This window comes from Typopeltis vanoorti, chromosome 14 (genome assembly GCF_054136105.1).
Source record: "Typopeltis vanoorti isolate ZY-2024b chromosome 14, IOZ_Tvanoo_1.0, whole genome shotgun sequence".
NCBI classification, from domain to species: domain Eukaryota; kingdom Metazoa; phylum Arthropoda; class Arachnida; order Uropygi; family Thelyphonidae; genus Typopeltis; species Typopeltis vanoorti.
Genome location: NC_143562.1, coordinates 22992990 through 23012117, shown reverse-complemented (window position 1 = coordinate 23012117; position 19128 = coordinate 22992990). Strand labels below are relative to the sequence as shown.

General features: G+C 34.9%; 1 protein-coding gene across 3 annotated transcripts in view; it reads right to left on the bottom strand.

Annotated features, from left to right (window-relative positions):
* LOC150099299 (uncharacterized) overlaps positions 1–19128 on the bottom strand; it is a 111154-nt gene that overhangs the window by 78877 nt on the left and 13149 nt on the right. For 2 of the 3 annotated variants that reach the window (XM_090404017.1, XM_090404019.1), the window contains exons 2-3: positions 13338–13444; positions 5359–5729 (exon numbers count right to left, since the gene is read on the bottom strand). In XM_090404017.1, the coding sequence (XP_090260143.1) occupies positions 5359–5729; positions 13338–13444 (478 nt within the window). Of the gene's footprint in view, positions 1–5358; positions 5730–13337; positions 13445–13668; positions 13872–19128 lie in introns of all 3 variants that reach the window. The other variant, XM_090404020.1, reaches the window with a different exon arrangement.

The following is a 19128-nucleotide window of genomic DNA, read 5'->3' as shown; positions in this document are numbered from 1 at the left end:
GAGTGGGACATTTGTAAATAAAGAGGAGACATCAAAGCTGACCATTATGTCAGCATGTTGGAGTGTAAGGTTTTCTATGCTGGCTTTGAAATGGGCTGTGTTTTTTATGTGTGATGGTGTGTTGCCAGTATAGTGTGTGAGCTCTTTGGCCAAATGTTTAGCTAATTTGTATGTGGGGGAATTAATGCCATCCACTATGGGATGTAATGGCACATTTTCTTTGTGTATTTTTGGGAGTCCGTAAATACGGGGAGGGGGGGGGGGTATAGAGTTAAACGGCTTTAATCTGTTGGTAACTTCTACAGGCCAAGAAGTGACTCTCTTAAGGAGCCTGTGAAGTTTTCTAATTTGAGAGTTGGTGGGATTGTAATTGATAGGAGGTAAGTGGCCCGATCTAATAGAAGAGCATTCAGCTTACCTGTGTAGTCCTTTTGGTTAAGTACTACAGTTGCATTTCCCTTATCTGCTTTGGTGATAACTAATTCTTTATTATTCTTCATTTCCTGTAGAGCTTTATATTCCTTGTTGGATATGTTGGTTTTTGGTGGTCTTGCTTTGGAAAGGACACAGGCTACAGTCTTACACTGTTGGCGACTTGATGTGGAAGGTGGCAGATTCCGCGTTCGATCTGGATCATAATATCCTCACTAGGTATTTTATTGGGAGCAATGGCGAAGTTGTGTCCGCGTGACAGCGCGTTGAGTGCTTCAGGGTGACTGAAGAAAGGTTGATTACCGTGTTGGTAGCAGGTTTTGGAAAGACGGTAGAGTTCTTTTTTAATTTTTCGAACTTTTTTATCTGTCGGCCTCGTATTTTTTAAAATTCTTTTTCGGCAGTGGTACATGAGACGTCATGTAAAATCGACCAAAGTTCGTGGTTCAAAGTGCACGAAAGCTCATCTTCGATGGCACGAATAGCTTCGTTAATATCCACTAAGAGCGACCGCGTGGCGGTGATTTGTTCGCATAGCAACGCGTAGCTAGCACGGTTATATATTCGGAGAGCTTTTTGTGACACAAACCGGTGCTTGAATTTTACACAGTTCGGGATTACTTTATTATCCTGGCAGCGTTTCCATATGGCTTCGCTACGTTGATGATGTGTTCACTATTTGGCCACATGGCTCTGAAACACTTCTCACCTTCTTAACACACTTAAACAACCAACATCCCAGAATCAAATTCACTCTGGAAAAAGAGGAAAACAACAACCTCCCTTTCCTAGACACACTAGTCCACTAGTCACCTGCCAGCCTAATAGAACCTTGGTTTTCTCAGTTTATAGAAAACCCACCCATACAGGCAGATACATTCACCAACAATCCCCCCCCCCTCACAACAATATGGAGTAGTGAAAACACTATACGATAGGGCTAAACTAATCTGTTCAAACGACTTGGCCCTAAACACTGAACTAAATCACATCCTCAACACTTTCTCAGCCAATAGCTCCCCCCCCCCAAAAAAAAATCCAAAAAATATTAGAACCTACAAACCACAGATTCCCCCCCCCTCCACAACAAGGATTACTCTAAATCCATCACCATTCCCTACATACGAGGCACCTCAGAAAAGATTACCAAAATCTTAAAAAAACATGACCTGACCTCCTGTTACAAACCTTACAGAAAATTGGCATCCCTTATCCGCTCCACTAAAGACCAACCACTTCCCCTAGACCTACCTGGTGTTTACCAGGTCCCTTGCAGTTGTAAACTGTCTTACTTTGGCCAAACAGGCAGGACAGCGAATATCAGAATTTCGGAACACAAGGACTACATCCGTTTTCACAAATAAAGTCATTCTGGGCTTGCAGACCATGCTCTGGATACACGCCACAGAATACGGTGGAAGAAAGCTACAGTGATACACCGTAGCGAATACAAATTTGAAGGACTCTTTATGGAATCGGCCTCATCCCTAAGAAATTCTCCAAACCTCAACAAATTTGGTTGTATGCGACTGCCCCAAATCTGGGAGGCCTACATCAGCAGACCTTCAGCCCAACGGCCAAGAACACCTACTTAGCCCGCTAGAGGGCACCATCAGGACTGCTAGGAGAACAATAGCTTCATCTCTTCATTCCCAGTTTCTGTGTTGTAGTGCCTACGTGCACGTAACTTTTTTTGTAAGTTCCTTTAGAAGATGGCAACGTGACGTTGCCGAAATATCGGAAAATATTTATTAAAGTTTAATTTAATTTATATCCTTAACTACGTTGTTCAATTCCTTAAGTGTTTTAATAATGCATAACCGTATAAGCCTGTCTACGATGGATAAATTTTGTACTCCAATCACAACAAGCATCTAGATCTGGAAAGCAGAAATAGTAGTTGGTCATGTAAAGGAAAAGTCTCCAAGGTTTTCAAACTTGGTGTTGTAGTTCCAAAAGATACAAAGTTGTGAATGGCTGAGGGAGAACCACTAGAGATGAAACATGTATGAGTTCATGATCTGAATTACCAAGATGAGAAGTCACCTCAACAGTATACCTAGAAGGAGAAATGCTTAAGAAAAGATATAGTGTTTGGCAAATGGAGAGGATTATCTGGTATTCTGGCTGTTAGATGAACAATGTATATAGAGAAGCAAATACTTTAGCTTCTCCAACTTTGTCAGTAGAATTGACAAAAGTCAGTCAGTTGAAGTTGAGAATATATGTCACCAAGGAAGATTACTTCACTGTTTGTTTTATGAAAGCAACACTATATATATTTGTGTTGAGTGTCATGGTGGTCTTTAAGAGATGAAGAAAGAGCAGGAGACATGCTATGAGAGGAGACAAGCTCTTACACATTACTTACACTCATATAGAGAAAGCATTCAGTATCTCCTTGCTATAACTGCAAAAAATTATATTCCTATATTTGGGTATATTAAAAAGCTCATGGTGGAATAAAAAAGTAAAATATATTCCTCATATGGAAAATATGGAATAAGGGATGTATTTTGCTTTTAACTCTGGCATAAGGCTATTTGTCCTAAATAGGGGAGGAGGAAGCAGGGGTAGCCAAAGAAGAGCTGGTGGATGACCTGATAATGAAGAACTTGGATGTGGTTATGGCCCAAGACAGGAGGACATGGAGGAGACCCACTCATTAGAAACAGCGACCTTAATTAAGTGGGATAAGCTGCAGAAGAAGAAAAAGAAGGAATATAATACTTTTGTTTTTGTTAAGAAAAATACAGAATTTTGATCAACACAGTAGTGAAAATATTTCCTTTAATATTCAATGCTGAAAAACATCTTAAAATGCTAATACTTTTGAAAGCAAATGCTAATAAAGAAGGATAAGAAAATAATTATTTATTAACATAAAAGCTAATATTTCGCTGGTATTATATCCAGCATCTTCAGAGCACACAACACAAAGTTTGTTACAAATGCAAGACAACCACAATCCGGTGTAACAGCGGGGCTAGTATAAGTAATTGCAGCGTGCAACACAAGACTAAAGTCCTAATAGGGCACCATCTAGGTTAAAAAAAAAAAAAAAAAAAAAAAAGATAGATAACATACTAAATGCTACCCAGAAATCACCTTTATCTACTACAGAAGACTACAACAAAACTATCGCCATCCCATACATTAAAGGCATATCTGAAAAGATATCTAGGGTGCTTAACAAACACCAACTGCGCACCATGCTTAAACCTTATGTGAAATTAGCAACACTTATCCGTTCACCTAAGGACAAATGCACTCCTTTATCACATCCAGGAGGCTATGAAGTGCTCTGTTCTTGCCATCAAGCCTAATATGGACAGACAGGAAGAATTGTGGACATCTGCCTCAGTGAACACAAAAAATATATCCGATACTTTCGCTATGGCAAGTCGGGTCTGGCAGACCATGCATTGGATACCCCTGCACACAGGATCAATTGGAAAAAAACAAAAGTAATGCACAGAAGCTTCTACAAGTCAGAGAGGTTGTTCCTGGAATCAACAGAAGCCTTAAAACATACTCCAAACCTTAACAAGTATGGCTATATAAATCTACCAAAGATTTGGGAGACAGTTATCCTAAGACCAAATTAATATTTATTACTTTTATTTTATTTTCATTTTTTTTTTCTTCCAGACTTTCTAAGACTATTATTTGGACTACTATTTCAAAACTTTGGTTTTTTTTTTTTTTAATCTATATAACCTAGATGGTGCCCTATTAGGACTTGAGTCTTGTGCTACTTATACTAGCCCCACTGTTACACTGGATTGTGGTTGTCTTGCATTTGTAACAAACTTTGTGTTGTGTGCTCTGAAGATGCTGGATATAATACCAGCAAAATATTAGCTTTTAAGTTAATAAATAGTTATTTTCTTATCCATCTGTGTTCATATCAATACCATTAAATCTATTACAACATGTCTGACGAACACATAAGTCTATCCACGAGCTAATAAAGAAGGAAGCATATACATCATTAGAACTATATATATATATATATATATATATATATATATATATATATATATATATATATATATATATATATATATATATATATATATATATATATATATATATGTTATATATGTTAAAGATACCAAGCAATTTTAAACCTGGTTTTACTCCATTTTTCCCAAGTAAGCAAACAGACAAAAATGTCAAGTTTGCGCCTGCAAGTGATGCAAGACTAGCTGATCCTACAGGTAGTGCAAGACCAAGGCAACTCGTGGTAGAAGTGGAACAAGCTCCGATCACTAATCTTAATATTTACCCTTAATGCCAAAACACATCTCCAAGAAAGGGATGTATGATGTTTTGTATTAAAGGCAAGGGGCCACTACCCAGACCGGTTTCGACCTTTTTTGAGGTCTCATCAGTGGGAGCTAGGCTAGAAATACCAAGATTTAGTAATACAGAGCTTGTATAAGTATTTTACCAAAACAAGTTGCCATAAGGTGTTTTAACCTTATTAAATAAAAATCTCAGGAGGAGATATAGATGTAGAAAGTATTTTTACCTTGGGTATAATTATGAAAAACTTGACATTTTTGTCTGTTTGCTTACTTGGGAAAAATGGAGTAAAACCAGGTTTAAAATTGCTTGGTATCTTTAACATAATTATACCCAAGGTAAAAATACTTTCTACATATATATATATATGTATATATATATAAGAAATATAATAATAATACTCAAATATATTTAAAAATCAAATTAATTATCATGAAGACTTATACCTATATTAAAAGGATTCAAAGAATCATCACTATCAAATATAGAAACTTTTGTATACTGACAATCTGATCATGTGAAACATAAGGAATTTTATTTGATAAAACTGAATTATTAAAATTTATCTATAAATGGAATATTAAGTTAGCATAAAAACATATATCAAACATATACCTGTATTAAAAGGATCCAAAGAATCATCATCATCATTAGAGTATTCGAAAATCTGATTATATGGAACACAAGGAATTCTGATTGATAAAACTGGAATGGTACTTCCTTTCAGCACATCATCTAATAAAAATACTTGAATTACCCAGCAATTTTCTAAGTAATCTTTATAAACAATTACAATCCCATGATCAAAACAGCAGACAGACAAAATGTTCTCCTTTCTTAATTTTAATGGCATGTTATCAATAATAAATGGTTTCTCTTTTGTGGAAACTGCAGCATCTTCTATTCTCTCCTCTTCATCCTCTTCTTCATTAACAGAAGTAGAGAAGATATCCTCATCAGAAGCATTAAAGATATCTTCATCATCACTAAAATAATAATCTAATCAGAATTACACAAAATACTTCACAGTATTACTATGTTGCCTATAAAAAATATGACAATTTGAAATCCAAGAATATTTTATTGCTACAAAGCAAGTAAAAGGGAGAATTATCATGGAAGAACATTCTTAGTGAATGGGGATGAAAACAAAGTGACTGATGCACTATAAATAACTTTTTTTACATGTTTGCTGCAATATGGTATGCATTCTGCACAGCTCCATTAGCTTGCAGTTGAGTGGAGAAAAAAACATAGGGAGAAGGGGTAGTGGCATTAAAAGATTACAAGAGCTTAAATCAAATATAGAAGTCATACCAGATGGAATATTGGTATAGGTGCTGAAGAAATGTGCAAGAGAGCAATACCCTTGAGTTGAGTGTCTGAATCTCAGCACTTGTATGTTCCAGATTAAGTAGAAGGAGAGCAAGATAATTCCAATTCACAAGGACAGAATTAGGATTGACGCAGCAAATTACAAACCAATCAGTATTTCTGGTGTGGTCATGAAGGTTTGAAGCTGATTAGGAATTACATCCAGAAGCAAACAGACATCACTAGGCCTTTATGGCTAGTGCAGGCAGAACGTGGGGTCCTCCATGGAAACTGCTAAGGATGTGTGTTGGAAGCACATGAAGTTTAGATTCTTTTCATGATAAGTGGTTAGTGTGCAGAGCGAGCTACTGTTAGATGTTGTGAGTGCATCTTCAGTGAATGTGTTCAAAGAAAGGAAAGACAGGCATTTAAGTGTGAGTAACTGTCACACTTAAAATCTGTCATTTCCCTTTCCTTAGGTTGATTATTGTTTCCAGTTTTATGATACCAATGATTTCATTGAATGACTCAAACAATTCTTACAGATCTCTCATTACTTATCTAAGCCCTTCACAGTCTTTCAAAAAGTGTGCCTGAACTGTTCAAGAGAAGAATCACTCACTCACTCACACACACACACACAAATCATGGGTGATTTCATTAGTCTTCATCTCCTTTTTCTGCTTATACTTCAGCATCTACTGCTTGCATTTTCTATAAATGCAAGCAGCAGATGTTGCATTTACTGCTTGCAGTAAATGGTCACTACTTATCAGAATTGGTACTGGTAATTCTCCCATAAATAGCTGATGAAACACATACAATAGCCAAGAGTGAATGGTCTGAAGTAGGGAGATTTTGCTATAGATGGGTGAATGCAGGTCATAAAAATGAAATGTTAAAGAAAATTAACCTTAAGTACAAAGTGGGATAAACATGAAACATTGCAACTATATGCTACTTGGGAATAGCCAAAGCAACTAAGGCTAAGAGGCCAGTGTGTTTGTTATCATTATTATTATTATTGTATGGCCACTTCCACAAAGTCAGACTCATCACGGGAGACCCAAACTATCCACAAAATCTATAATACTTTTCCTTGAATCCATTAACAGACAAAGCACTCACAACTGACTCTGGCAAATCCATTCCACTCATTCACAACTCTCCAAGCAAAAAATCTACTCCTCACATCCCTACTAATCACACCTTTATTCAACTTCCAGAGTTGAATAAAGGTGTTTATTCAACTCTGGAATGTGGGAATTGTGGGAATGCTGAGAGTTGAATAAAGGTGTTTATTCAACTTTCAGCATGTGGCTAGAGGAGACAAAACTTCCGTTTTGTCTCCTCTAGCCACATGCTGAAACATTTCCCCTGCATCAATCCTATAAACCCTTTAAGCAAACTTAAATGTTTCTATCATATCCCCTCTTTCTCACCTATCAACCAACTTCTGTAATCCACACACCCTCACTCTATCCTCATAGGGAAGAACATTCCACAGACCATTCACCATTTCGGTCTCTTGCCTTCTGTACTGCTTCCTCAAAACCAAGAAACCCAGGAGACCAGACTTAAACATAGTAATCCACATGTGGATGTATAATGGCCTTATAAAAAGGAATAACATCCTTATCTCTACTGGTTAGCCAAGTAATCTTATAGGCTACCTTAACAACATGTCCTCTAAACTTTAACTCTCTGTCTACCACCACCGCTAAATCTCTAGCTTCATCTATCCCCTGGTTACAGTTCCATAATCATCATCAATTTCTGATATACACCCTCAAGGTTAAATGACTAAGTTTACATTATTATTAATCTCCTATCAATTTCCCTCCAAATTAGTCTATTACTTGTAAACATTCCAATATTGTCATGTCTATCATTACATGCTTCTAACGCATTTCGGACTGAATCAATCCATCTAGACCTTGGTGTTTTTCTTAGTCTCTTTTCTGCCATCTTGGCATCAAACACCTGTTTTGCTAACCTTTCCTCACTCTTTCTATTTAAGTGGCCATACCACCTTAGATTAGCTCTGCTTACATATTCTTGAATGCTAACAATGTCAAGTTTCTTTCTAATATCTTCATTTTTAATATGATTCTGCCATTGATGCCATCAGTTCACTCTCCTAATTTTTCTCAGAACCCTCAGATCTGTGGTCTTCTGTCTTCGATCAAGTGCTTTTTATTTCTAACCCAACTCTCAGATTCACTACTTAAAACTGATATGAACACTGTCTTGTATACTGTTAGTTTGGTGTTTTGGCTAATTTTAGTCTTATTCCATATAAATTTATTCAGCTGGCTACCCACCATACCAACTTTATTCTGTTGTCTATTTCCAGATTCAACTTTCCATATTCACTAAAAACTGTGCCTTAATAGCTGAAATATTTTACTCCATTCAAAATGCAGCTGAAGTTTTCTATGTTCCTTCCCATTTTCATAGTATTGGCATTTTTGTTGCTGAGTTTCAAGCCAAATTTGTTACAGTTGTTACTGAATTTAGTTAGAGAATCCTGGATACCTGCACTAGATGTGTTTAGGAGTACATCACCTACATAAAGCAAAGAACTAAGTATGACATGTCCAATTCTAATATTGGGCCTAATGCCACTTTCTATCATAATGTGATTAATATAGATGATGAATAAGAGTGGATATAATGTGCATCTTTGTCTTACCCCTGATTTTACATCAAACCATCTTCCTGTATTTCCTTCAATTTTAACTGCTGACTGACAACTTACATACAGACTACGTACTGCTCTGTATAATGTTCCATTTACTCCATATAAATGTAGTGTTTTGAAAAGTTTTTCTCTGGGCACATTGTTGTATACCTTTTCCAGATCTACAGAACTGAAATACAGATCCTTGTCATATTCTCATGATTTCTCAACTTAAAGTGAAAGTCTGATCTTGACAACCTGTATTTGATCTGAACCCAGCTTGTTAACACTTCTCCAAGTTTCACAATCTTTCTCAACCTCTTTTCAAGTATGCTTGCATAAATGTTACCTAGAACACTTAGTAGAGAAATTCGTCTGTAATTCTCACATTCAGTTTTATTCCCTTTTTTTTTTACAGATGGGGAACCATGGGGGCTCTACTCCAATTTGACCTTCTGACCAGGCCTTCTGAATTATCAGTGTAATCATGGCAAAACTTTTATACCTCCATACTTAAGCATTACTGGTCAAATATCATCTACTCCAGCTGTCTTTCCACATTTCAAGTTTTGATGGCTTCTTCTAACTCGAGTATTGATATGCACTCCTCTTTGCATTCCTCTTGAAAATTTCCTAATAGAGTTCTGTTACTGCTTTGTTCACTTAACAGTTTTTCAAAGTAAATACTCCAGACATCTAGGATATCCTCTTCTTCAGTTTTCATGTCACCTTTATCATCTTTCATTCCTTTTACAGTACTCTTTTCTCCATTTCTGAGCTTTTTCAGTAGCCTTCGGAACATTTCACCACCTTACTGATATTTATTTTCTATATTCATACCAAAGTCCAGTATATTATGTCTGTTTATTCTCATGGCCAAGTTTGTTTTGTGGGATAAAAAAATCCAAGTTTCCAGGAAGGGTAGCCCACCTCTGTATGAGATCAGGTAATTTTCCTTCATTTGGTGTAGCTATCATAATAGATTGGACAGAAGAGACCACATGCGATAAGGAAAGAAACCAAATTTTAGAATTCTTGAGAGCAATTAGACAGTATATGATGAAGGGAATGTGAGAATGAACAGTTTTAGATTCGGTGAACAGAAGATGTGATTGAGAATACCATTCTTGTGCAAGTGATCACATCATGAGGGACATAGAAGCCAGCAATGTCATATAGGGAAGAACTTAAAAGGAAAGATAGTGGAGAAAGGGGGGGGAGATCAGTAGTTCACAGAGTTAGTTAAGAAATAACTGCTAAAAAAATTGTGGTAAATACAACCTAAAAGATAAAGAGATTTTGTTGGCAGAACTGCAGAGGAAGAATATATTATTCAAAATGTATAATGAGAGAGAGAGAGTAAGAGATGTGAAGGGCAGCTGCAGGAGGAGCATAACATTCAGGCTAGGAATGTGACTAATATAGAAAAGAAAGAAAGAGAAACTAAATGGGTAGGAGACTGGTGCTGCAATCTAAGGAAAATCCCAAGAGGTTCTTTAGTTATATAGCCAGTACGAGGAGGAATGATGGTAGCATGACCTTTCTAGATCGAGTGGTTAGCTGAATGATATAAATTACATAGTAGAAATATTTAATAACCCCTTTATCAGGATATTTCATTCTGGTGAAACAGCTTTTATTCCTAGATAACTGAGGGATTGAAAGTGAACACAGCAAATGTATTTAGAATAATCTCTAGATATCAACAAGATAGTGGGACATGGATGAGCTTTCACCAAGGGCATGCACTAAGGAACTGAATGAAAGTCTAGCAACTAGAATAGTCACTAACAGATAAAATAGTGCCTGTTACACATGGATGATAACAAAATGGAAGTATCAGACTATAGATCAATTTACCTTTCTTCAGTGGTATTTCAGATTTTGAAAAAAAAAAAAAAATAGAGCTCATAAACAAAACTGGGCAGATGAGGGCAAGATTATTTATGGTGTTCATTATGAATCTGTTCAAGATCAGGCATGTTTAGTCACTAACTGTAAGTTATAAAATAATAATCAATGAGGGAATGCAAATATTATAATTTTTCTATATTCTGAAAAAAGCATTTGACAGGTTGCTGTACAAGTTAATACTTAAGTATTATAGTTTAGCTGCCATGTCAGCAGCCTGGAAAGACAACTGGCTGTCTGAGAAAGATCACAGTTGTGCATTGATAACAGCATCATGAAGAATGTTACAAGTGGTGTTCAGTACCTGAGGCAATTACTATTCAAACTTCACATCAGTGATACAGTGAACAGATTGCAATAGCAAATTCAGTTGTTTGAGGATGATGAAAAGTTGTGGGAGAAGCATTAGGATTGTTGCTGATATGATAGTCTCCTCAGGATTTTAATAAGCTAAAAAGTAGACAATGAGTGGAAACACCAGTTGTCACACAACCAAGTGAAAGGCTATATATTCTATTGGTTGGACTATACTGGAGGAAGTAAGAAATCTTGAGCTTATGGAGTTGGAAGCTCAGAATTGCCATAATAGTAAGAAAGACAATGATCAGGAGGTAAGGAAGTAGTAATTTCATTATGTGAAAGGGTCCAGAACTGATTGCCTAAGGTAGTTTCTGATCTCTGAAATGTTGAATATGAAGAAAGGTTAAGAAGATGCAATGTACAGTCTAGTGGATAGGAGGAAGAGGGATGATATGATAGAGATGTACAAGTCGGTAAGGGGTTGTTACAGGATTAATGCTGAAGGGGCTTTTTATAAAATGGTGGGAGATTAGAGGAGAACAATAGGTCATCCCTGGAAGCTGTATAAAGAGGGAGTGGGAAGCAAGTTTTTTTGCATGGAGAGTTGTGAATGATCAAAGAGACACCAGACTGCAAATACCATACTCTGATTGTCTGAGAGTATAGTGTCTGCAGAGAATTTAAGACAGGTATGATGTGCTGTGTGAATGACAAGGACTCATCCTAGATGAGTCCTTGACTTGATGGGGTGTTAAGATGATGATGATGATAATAATAATAATCAAAAACCCTAATCAGATCACATGTAAACTACTGTACAGAAAAAATGGCTGCCTGTGTTTCAAGGGGATAAAGAAATTTTATAGTCTCAAAGCAGGTAATAAAAATGATTAGGTTGGAATGTTGGGCAATAAGGAAAAGCTAAATATATAATGGCATAATGTGGAGATAGGTGGAAGGAGTTTTTTTTTTTTTTAATGAAAATCCCACCCACCAAAAAGTTTTAAATTTATAGCACGTTAGAATGGGCAGATTAAAGGTTATATAATTCATGAACCTTCTAGAGACATGGTGATTTAGCAAGCCACTTGCTAAATTTTGTCAAATCTGCATCTATTAAGCAGAGCAGTGGTCTCACATGAGGCAATGAGAATTATTACCACCTAAAGATCATTCTGGAAAGTTTTGCAGTTGGTTACAATGTATATTATACTTGGCAAGAAATTATGTTCTTGTTTTAATCCTATACCTAGGCAGAAGCACAAGTATGAAGTAACTTCATGACTAGTTGTCCACTTGTATACAGAAGCTGCTAACTTCACACTGATTGCCTTAGTATCTCTAATGCAAAAACATCCCACTCCCTCTCTATATGGATAGAGTCACTACCCAGACCAGTTTCTACCTCTATTGAGATCAAGGCAATTGATGTGAAATCAACAGTGTCTTACAAGTATGGAGTTGCTTCATGCTTGTGCTTACATTGACAGGAATAAAACAATATAATTTCTTGTCAAGGATAATATATCTCAATATACACCTTTCCTTAAACTCATTCATTATCACTCTCCAGAAAGTCTTCAAGATCTTTGGCTAACCACATGTACACAATTTTCAGGAGATGATATCTTGTTCTATCTCCTCTTATGTACTGAATTTTTTTTTATTTCTTTATCTATTCTATAAAACTCTTTTAGTAAATTTCTTCATATCCCTTTCTTCTCTACCTGCCAACCAATTTCATAACCCATATATCTTCCAACATATCCTTATAGGGAACACAGCCCTGTAAAGGATAAGAGCCATTCCTGGAAATTGCATGAGGACATGAGAAGTAGGTTTTTGCATTCAGAGTATAGAGTGTGTGTAGAATGCTTATGCCTGAGAGGGTTAAAAACAATGCAGATTGAGTGTAAACAGTCACTAAAAGAAAGAATGAGTGTAACAGTAGTAAGATAAAATTTGTTGCACCTAGAGTAGACCCTCTTGTAATGCATGATGATTCTGTAACAATTTAATAATAGGAAAAATAATATTTAGAAATATTTAAATGTCTGAATACATCCTTTCCTTAAATTGGATCCAATATTTTAATCTTTTGCCAGTCCTGTACTGATGATTCCTGTTTATTTTTGATTTTTGTATTTTCCAACACATTCCAATTAATCCAGTTAAAATTTTTGAAATTAAAAAAAAAAAATTGTATATCTGAAGATTGTTTCCCAAACAGGATTTGCTTTAATCTATATTAAAAAGTTACTATTGTTGTTGTTATTACTGTTACTACTGTTAAAAAGTTTTCTTCAAAATTTAAAATTTTTTGAAGATGTCTAAACAATTTTAAAATAAATGCAAATAATTAAAATATTTTATTTCTGACACTCACCTCTGAGATAATTCAGATAATAAACATATCCCATTCTTTGTCATCACCAATACAGAAGAGTCGACAGATGTCAAATAGTAAATTGGCGATTTTAAAATGTAACTTTCCTGAAAAATTAAGATCTCACATTTAGATCAAATTATGCCTTATAATACATATCCACAAGTATTTAAATATTCAAAATTAATTTAGTTAAAATGAAAATGTTAAAAAAAATGTTTCCAAAACTGTTATATGATATTCAATTTATCTTTTAGCTTTATACAGCATTCTGTTTTTAATTAGTTTGACAAATATTCTACCAGATTTAAAAAAAAAAAAAATCCTCTACCTGTTATTCTCAGAGACAAATGTCCCTACCCAGTCAAATCTCCTATGCATCTTCTGTACTGTATCCTATATTCAAATTGGGACTTTTCCATCTTGTACCACTTGCTTTTTCTTCTCTATTCTCATATCCAGTGTTCTTTTTTTTTTTAATTGTTCTTTTTCTTCTTCCTATATGCACTCACTTTAATCAACTTTTCCTTGCTTCTGTTGAAAAAGCATGGAAAAGTTTTACCAAGATATAGTAGCAGTTTAAGTATAGAATTAAATGAAAAAGATTATTGTATGGTTAAGGAAAGAAAAGCACAAGATAAGCGATTAGCCACTCAGGACAAAGAAAATGCAGGGGAAGCTTTTTTTTGTTTTTCTATGTGGCAAATAGAAGCAAACACTATATTATTGAAGACCTAAAGTGGAATTGGTTTTGTGTCTGGTCTCTAGAGCAGAATTTCTGGTTTAGATAAGCCTGCACAGGTAAAACATTTCCCATATAGGATTCATATATATATATATATATATATATATAGGGATTGACAAATTATGCAAAATCCTACTCATTGTGCAAAAAATTTACTGGTTTCATGTTTACTGACTCTCTCTCATTTTTAATATGTTCCAATAAATTAAAAGGAGTGATGTTACCTCTTTTTTTATAAAACGATTTTGTTTAGAAAGTTATCTTTTATTAAATAAAAATAGTCTATTTTGTCCAGTCTGTTTGCATCTATTCACCACAGGCAAGTAAGCAAGTGTATTTGTTGAACCCTGTATATATGTGTATATATACATATATATATAAATATATATGTACACACACACACACACAACAAAGAAAAAAGAAGTATAATTACAAAAGGAGTGATGCTAATGGAAGATGCTGATGGAAGAGGATGTAATGGAATGATGAGCACTTTGTTAATGTATACAATGTTGTGAATGTTATTAACTAAAGACAGGCAAATGCTACAGGGACTAGAAGTGAATGAAATAGGATATGATATGCTGAGTAAGGAAGATGTTAATATGGCTTTGGGACTGAATAACCTCACCACATATTTTAAACAAATGTGCAAAACAGCTGACAGCATCCTTGACTTGGCTGTTTAATGAGACTTTGCAACAGTAAGTGACTCTATTTTGTCTTTTTTCTCCCATTCCCAAGTGATGAAAAAAAAAAAAAAAGATTTGTTGATTGGTAGAGCCTCTGCTACTAATGGCTCACGCAAAAAGTTAAGCAAGTTAAGTGGTTAGTAGTTGGAAGAGAACCAATCGTTCGATGCTGTTGGCTTAATATGGCTTTGGGACTGAATAACCTCACCACATATTTTAAACAAATGTGCAAAACAGCTGACAGCATCCTTGACTTGGCTGTTTAATGAGACTTTGCAACAGTAAGTGACTCTATTTTGTCTTTTTTCTCCCATTCCCAAGTGATGAAAAAAAAAAAAAAAGATTTGTTGATTGGTAGAGCCTCTGCTACTAATGGCTCACGCAAAAAGTTAAGCAAGTTAAGTGGTTAGTAGTTGGAAGAGAACCAATCGTTCGATGCTGTTGGCACACTCTACCTCGATGAGTTTTTGGACTACCTGGAGGTGTCACATAATAATAATAAAAGTGACATTGCATAAATCTGATTCAAAGGCAATGTTTTCAATTTCCAATATTGGTTTCAATTGAATACAGATTTCAGCTGATAGATAGCATTCTCTATGATGGTCATGGTGGATTTGTAAAAGGAAGGTGGATCTTAATTTAACAATCTTGCATTTTATGATTATGATAAAGTGACAAATGTGTTGGAAGAAAGGAAGGAACTTGCACAGGGTAACATTCTTAGATGTTGTAAAGGTATTTAACAGATTACTAGATATTTTAAGGGAATAAGTGTCATAGAAATTATTATGAAATAAATAATGGTTAGAGTACATAAAAAATAGAGAATTTATTAGCTTTTATATATTTCTTCCTTGTTATAAGGACATCATCAGGAAGAAAATAAAAGACTGGTTAACATTCAAAACTGACATGTCATATAGCATATATTTACTTCTCATCTCAGTTACACCTCAGTAAACAGTAGAACATACTATTAGAGTTCAATGGATACAATGGTCAGTTTACGTAATTCCATTGAGGGTTACATAAATCATTCAAAAAAAAAAAAAAACTTAACAGTTTGATTACTTCAAAAAACTAAGATAGGCATACAATCAGAGTTGTTGAGATGTGGACAGTGTAGTAGAGTTGCACATGTTTCAAGAGAACTAACTAAAAATAAAAATTATGACTAATGTATATCAACAAACCTCAATTCACCTCTTTTGTGAAGAAGAAATTATATGTAGAAGTCAACTTGGTTGGATAGCCTTTAGAAAACACCATAAAGTGCTCAAAGAAAACATCCAAATATGCCTTAAAAGTATACAATTGTCAAATATTTTTCTTTTAAGGCATATTTGGATGTTTTCTTTGAGCACTTTATGGTGTTTTCTAAAGGCTATCCAACCAAGTTGACTTCTACATATAATTTCTTCTTCACAAAAGAGGTGAATTGAGGTTTGTTGATATACATTAGTCATAATTTTTATTTTGTTTAATTCTTTCAACAGAAAGGAATTAATAGAACAGACAGAATGAAATCGGATGGAATGAAAGTGAGATGAAGTGAGTATACAAAATTTGATAGACCCATCTTCCATGATGGATGATGGTGTGAGGAAGGATGAATGTATCCGCTAGTGAAGGAAGGTATTAAATAAGGTGGGCAGCACAGCTATTTGCTCATCATACTATTGTAAAATTCGATGCAGCGTAAATTTTCCATTTTTCTTGCATCGACTTTTACAGGGATCGCATCTTGAAAACTCACAAAAATAACCTTGTATTTTACTAGGTAAATAATACCAAAAACCCGTGTATTAAAATCCAAAGGAATTAACATGCTAAATTGTGTAAACAGAAGATGTCTGAAAATGTTAAGTTCAAGGGCAATGCCTTTGAAATTGGAAATATATTAATGTTAGTATTTAGCATAAAGTGAAAAAGAAACCTACTGTATCCAAAGTCACTTTGATACCACTTTCAAGGTGAATGGTAAAAGGGGCGGTATACATCTAATGCAGTTCCGCTGTTCTGTAAAAGGGATTAAGTGTGCACTTTGGAGGAGAACTATAAGTCCACGTTAAAGAAAGGCCAAGACAGATTGTGCGGGAATGTTCGGGGGTCTCAACCCTTCGTTCAGAGTCTCATGAAAACTGTATATAAGCCATCAAAGAATAAAGAAAGATGTCGACACCAGGAAGAGAAAAGGAGGAAAAGAGGAGAGAAGAACTGTCAATCCACCATATGATGTCTCAAAGGACAGCCACCGGAGGCGAGAAACTACCAAGAGAGTAACGGCGCCGGACCAGAATGCATTGCCCTCGAGACAATCTGCATAGGCCTCAATCGTCAGACCCTTTGCCCGAGTCCTAAAACACCAAGAAATAGTGCTCTAGGTCCTGCAAGCCATTCCAAATGAGATATCGGTGTCCATGAAACCTCTAAGTGATAGCCCAAGACCTGATATGGAGAAGCCAAGGAATCTGTAATGGAATTAAGGACGAGTGCACTATAAAGATAAAGAAGATATGCGAGTCGATTTTAATGTAATTTAGTCTATGATATGAGAAACTGTTTTAGAAGGATTGATAAGTTTTTATTGAGTTACTATATATAGTCTGAGAATAGTTTGTATAAAGTGATAGTTGGAAACTCTAGTTATAGTTACCAGAGCATGATAATTCCTAAAATGTAAATGGGCTGATAGTTTTCTTTTTAGACTGTTGAATAATTTATATTATGTTGCATGATTACGTGAATTTACTAAAGGAAATTTTTCTCTAAAGTGTTAAGCTTAAAGTGAAGTAAGGATTAGTTCACTATTGTGTATTTTGTATAGTTATTTTAGTATAAATAAATATGTTTGTTTTATTTACAAAGAGTGCTGCCTGATCTTTTACGCAATGCACTGTTTCAAAATAAACATGATCCTGTGAGCAGGGAGTTTAATAATAGCAATGACTTGAAGTTAAGTGATAGCCATGATTGTAAATTATTATTGAGAAGGGCTTTAGGATAGAAAGAGAACTCTACCGGAAGTATTGATATTTCTTGTACCACAGTCGTTAATTCAAAAAATAAATTTCTAGAATTCTCCAGTATAAGTAGAGAATGCAGAAGGTAGAGTAAAGGGAGTAAAGATTAATAAGTGTAGAAAAGAATTAAATATAAAGTTAAAAATAAATAGATAGAAATAAAATAAAAAGAGAAACATCCACATTTTACAATTGCACAGTAATCAACACAAGCACAGAATATTACACTATGGTGTCCATTAACTTCTTTCCAAGCAGTGTATATGATCATTATTTTTTTTTATTTAAAAGAGCTGCAGTCAAAAACACATTCTGATCCACGGGTGCTCGATAAAAATAAAGCTTTGCTTATCTCTTTATATCTAGATATGGATATTTTTCTAGATTTTTTTAAAAACCAATTGACAGGCCTTTACATGACAATTTAATATTTAAGTTGCAATAAACGGACTTAATCAAGCTAGATCAGCAAATGGCTCTGGCAAATATCAAAGAGTTGTGTACAGTTGAGTGTATAGACGTTGAAAGTTTTTTCATTTGGTTATACTATAAATAACTGCACGCAAACCTTTTTTTGCTTACACTTGGATAAAGGATGAAACCAAGAATATAATTTCTTGGTATCTTTAATTTATAGTTGTGTATATAAGAGAATACCAACATATCAACATTTCAGATAATATAAACAAATAAATAAAAACCTTTGTCTACACAGTACTAATGTATTGTAGGTTTACAATCATCATTATAACAGTCTCTGTACAGATCAATACTTGAGTGCAGTATCCTCTGCAACATATGTAAACCTTTCAGTTCAAAATGAAAGCTTTATTAGACACACATATTTGCAAAAATAATAACTTTTATCATTATAAATATTTCGACCACAAACTGACTGGTCATCGGTGCATCAGCATAATCACAAGGTGAAACTAGAACAAAGATTGTTAATCCTATATAGCTTTGTCTGTTAATGAGTTCAAGAAGAGGTATAACAAATTGTGTGGATAGATTGGGTCTCTTGCGATGAGACTTCAGACTCCATGGAGATGCTCATATAATAATAATAATAATAATAAGTACTGGGAACGTCACTATTCAAACCTTTATGTAAATGATGCTGTCATGGACTGCAGGAAGATGTTTAGTTATATGCAGATGATATAAAGCTAAAGAGGATTATTAATAATGCTATGGATGTTATCTTCAAGAGGATTTGAATGAGCTAGAAATGTGGGCAAATGAGTGGGGGTTTTGCAGTTTATATTATTATTATTATTATTCAGGCCTCCATGGAGTCAAAAGACTCATCGTGGGAGGTCCTTCCT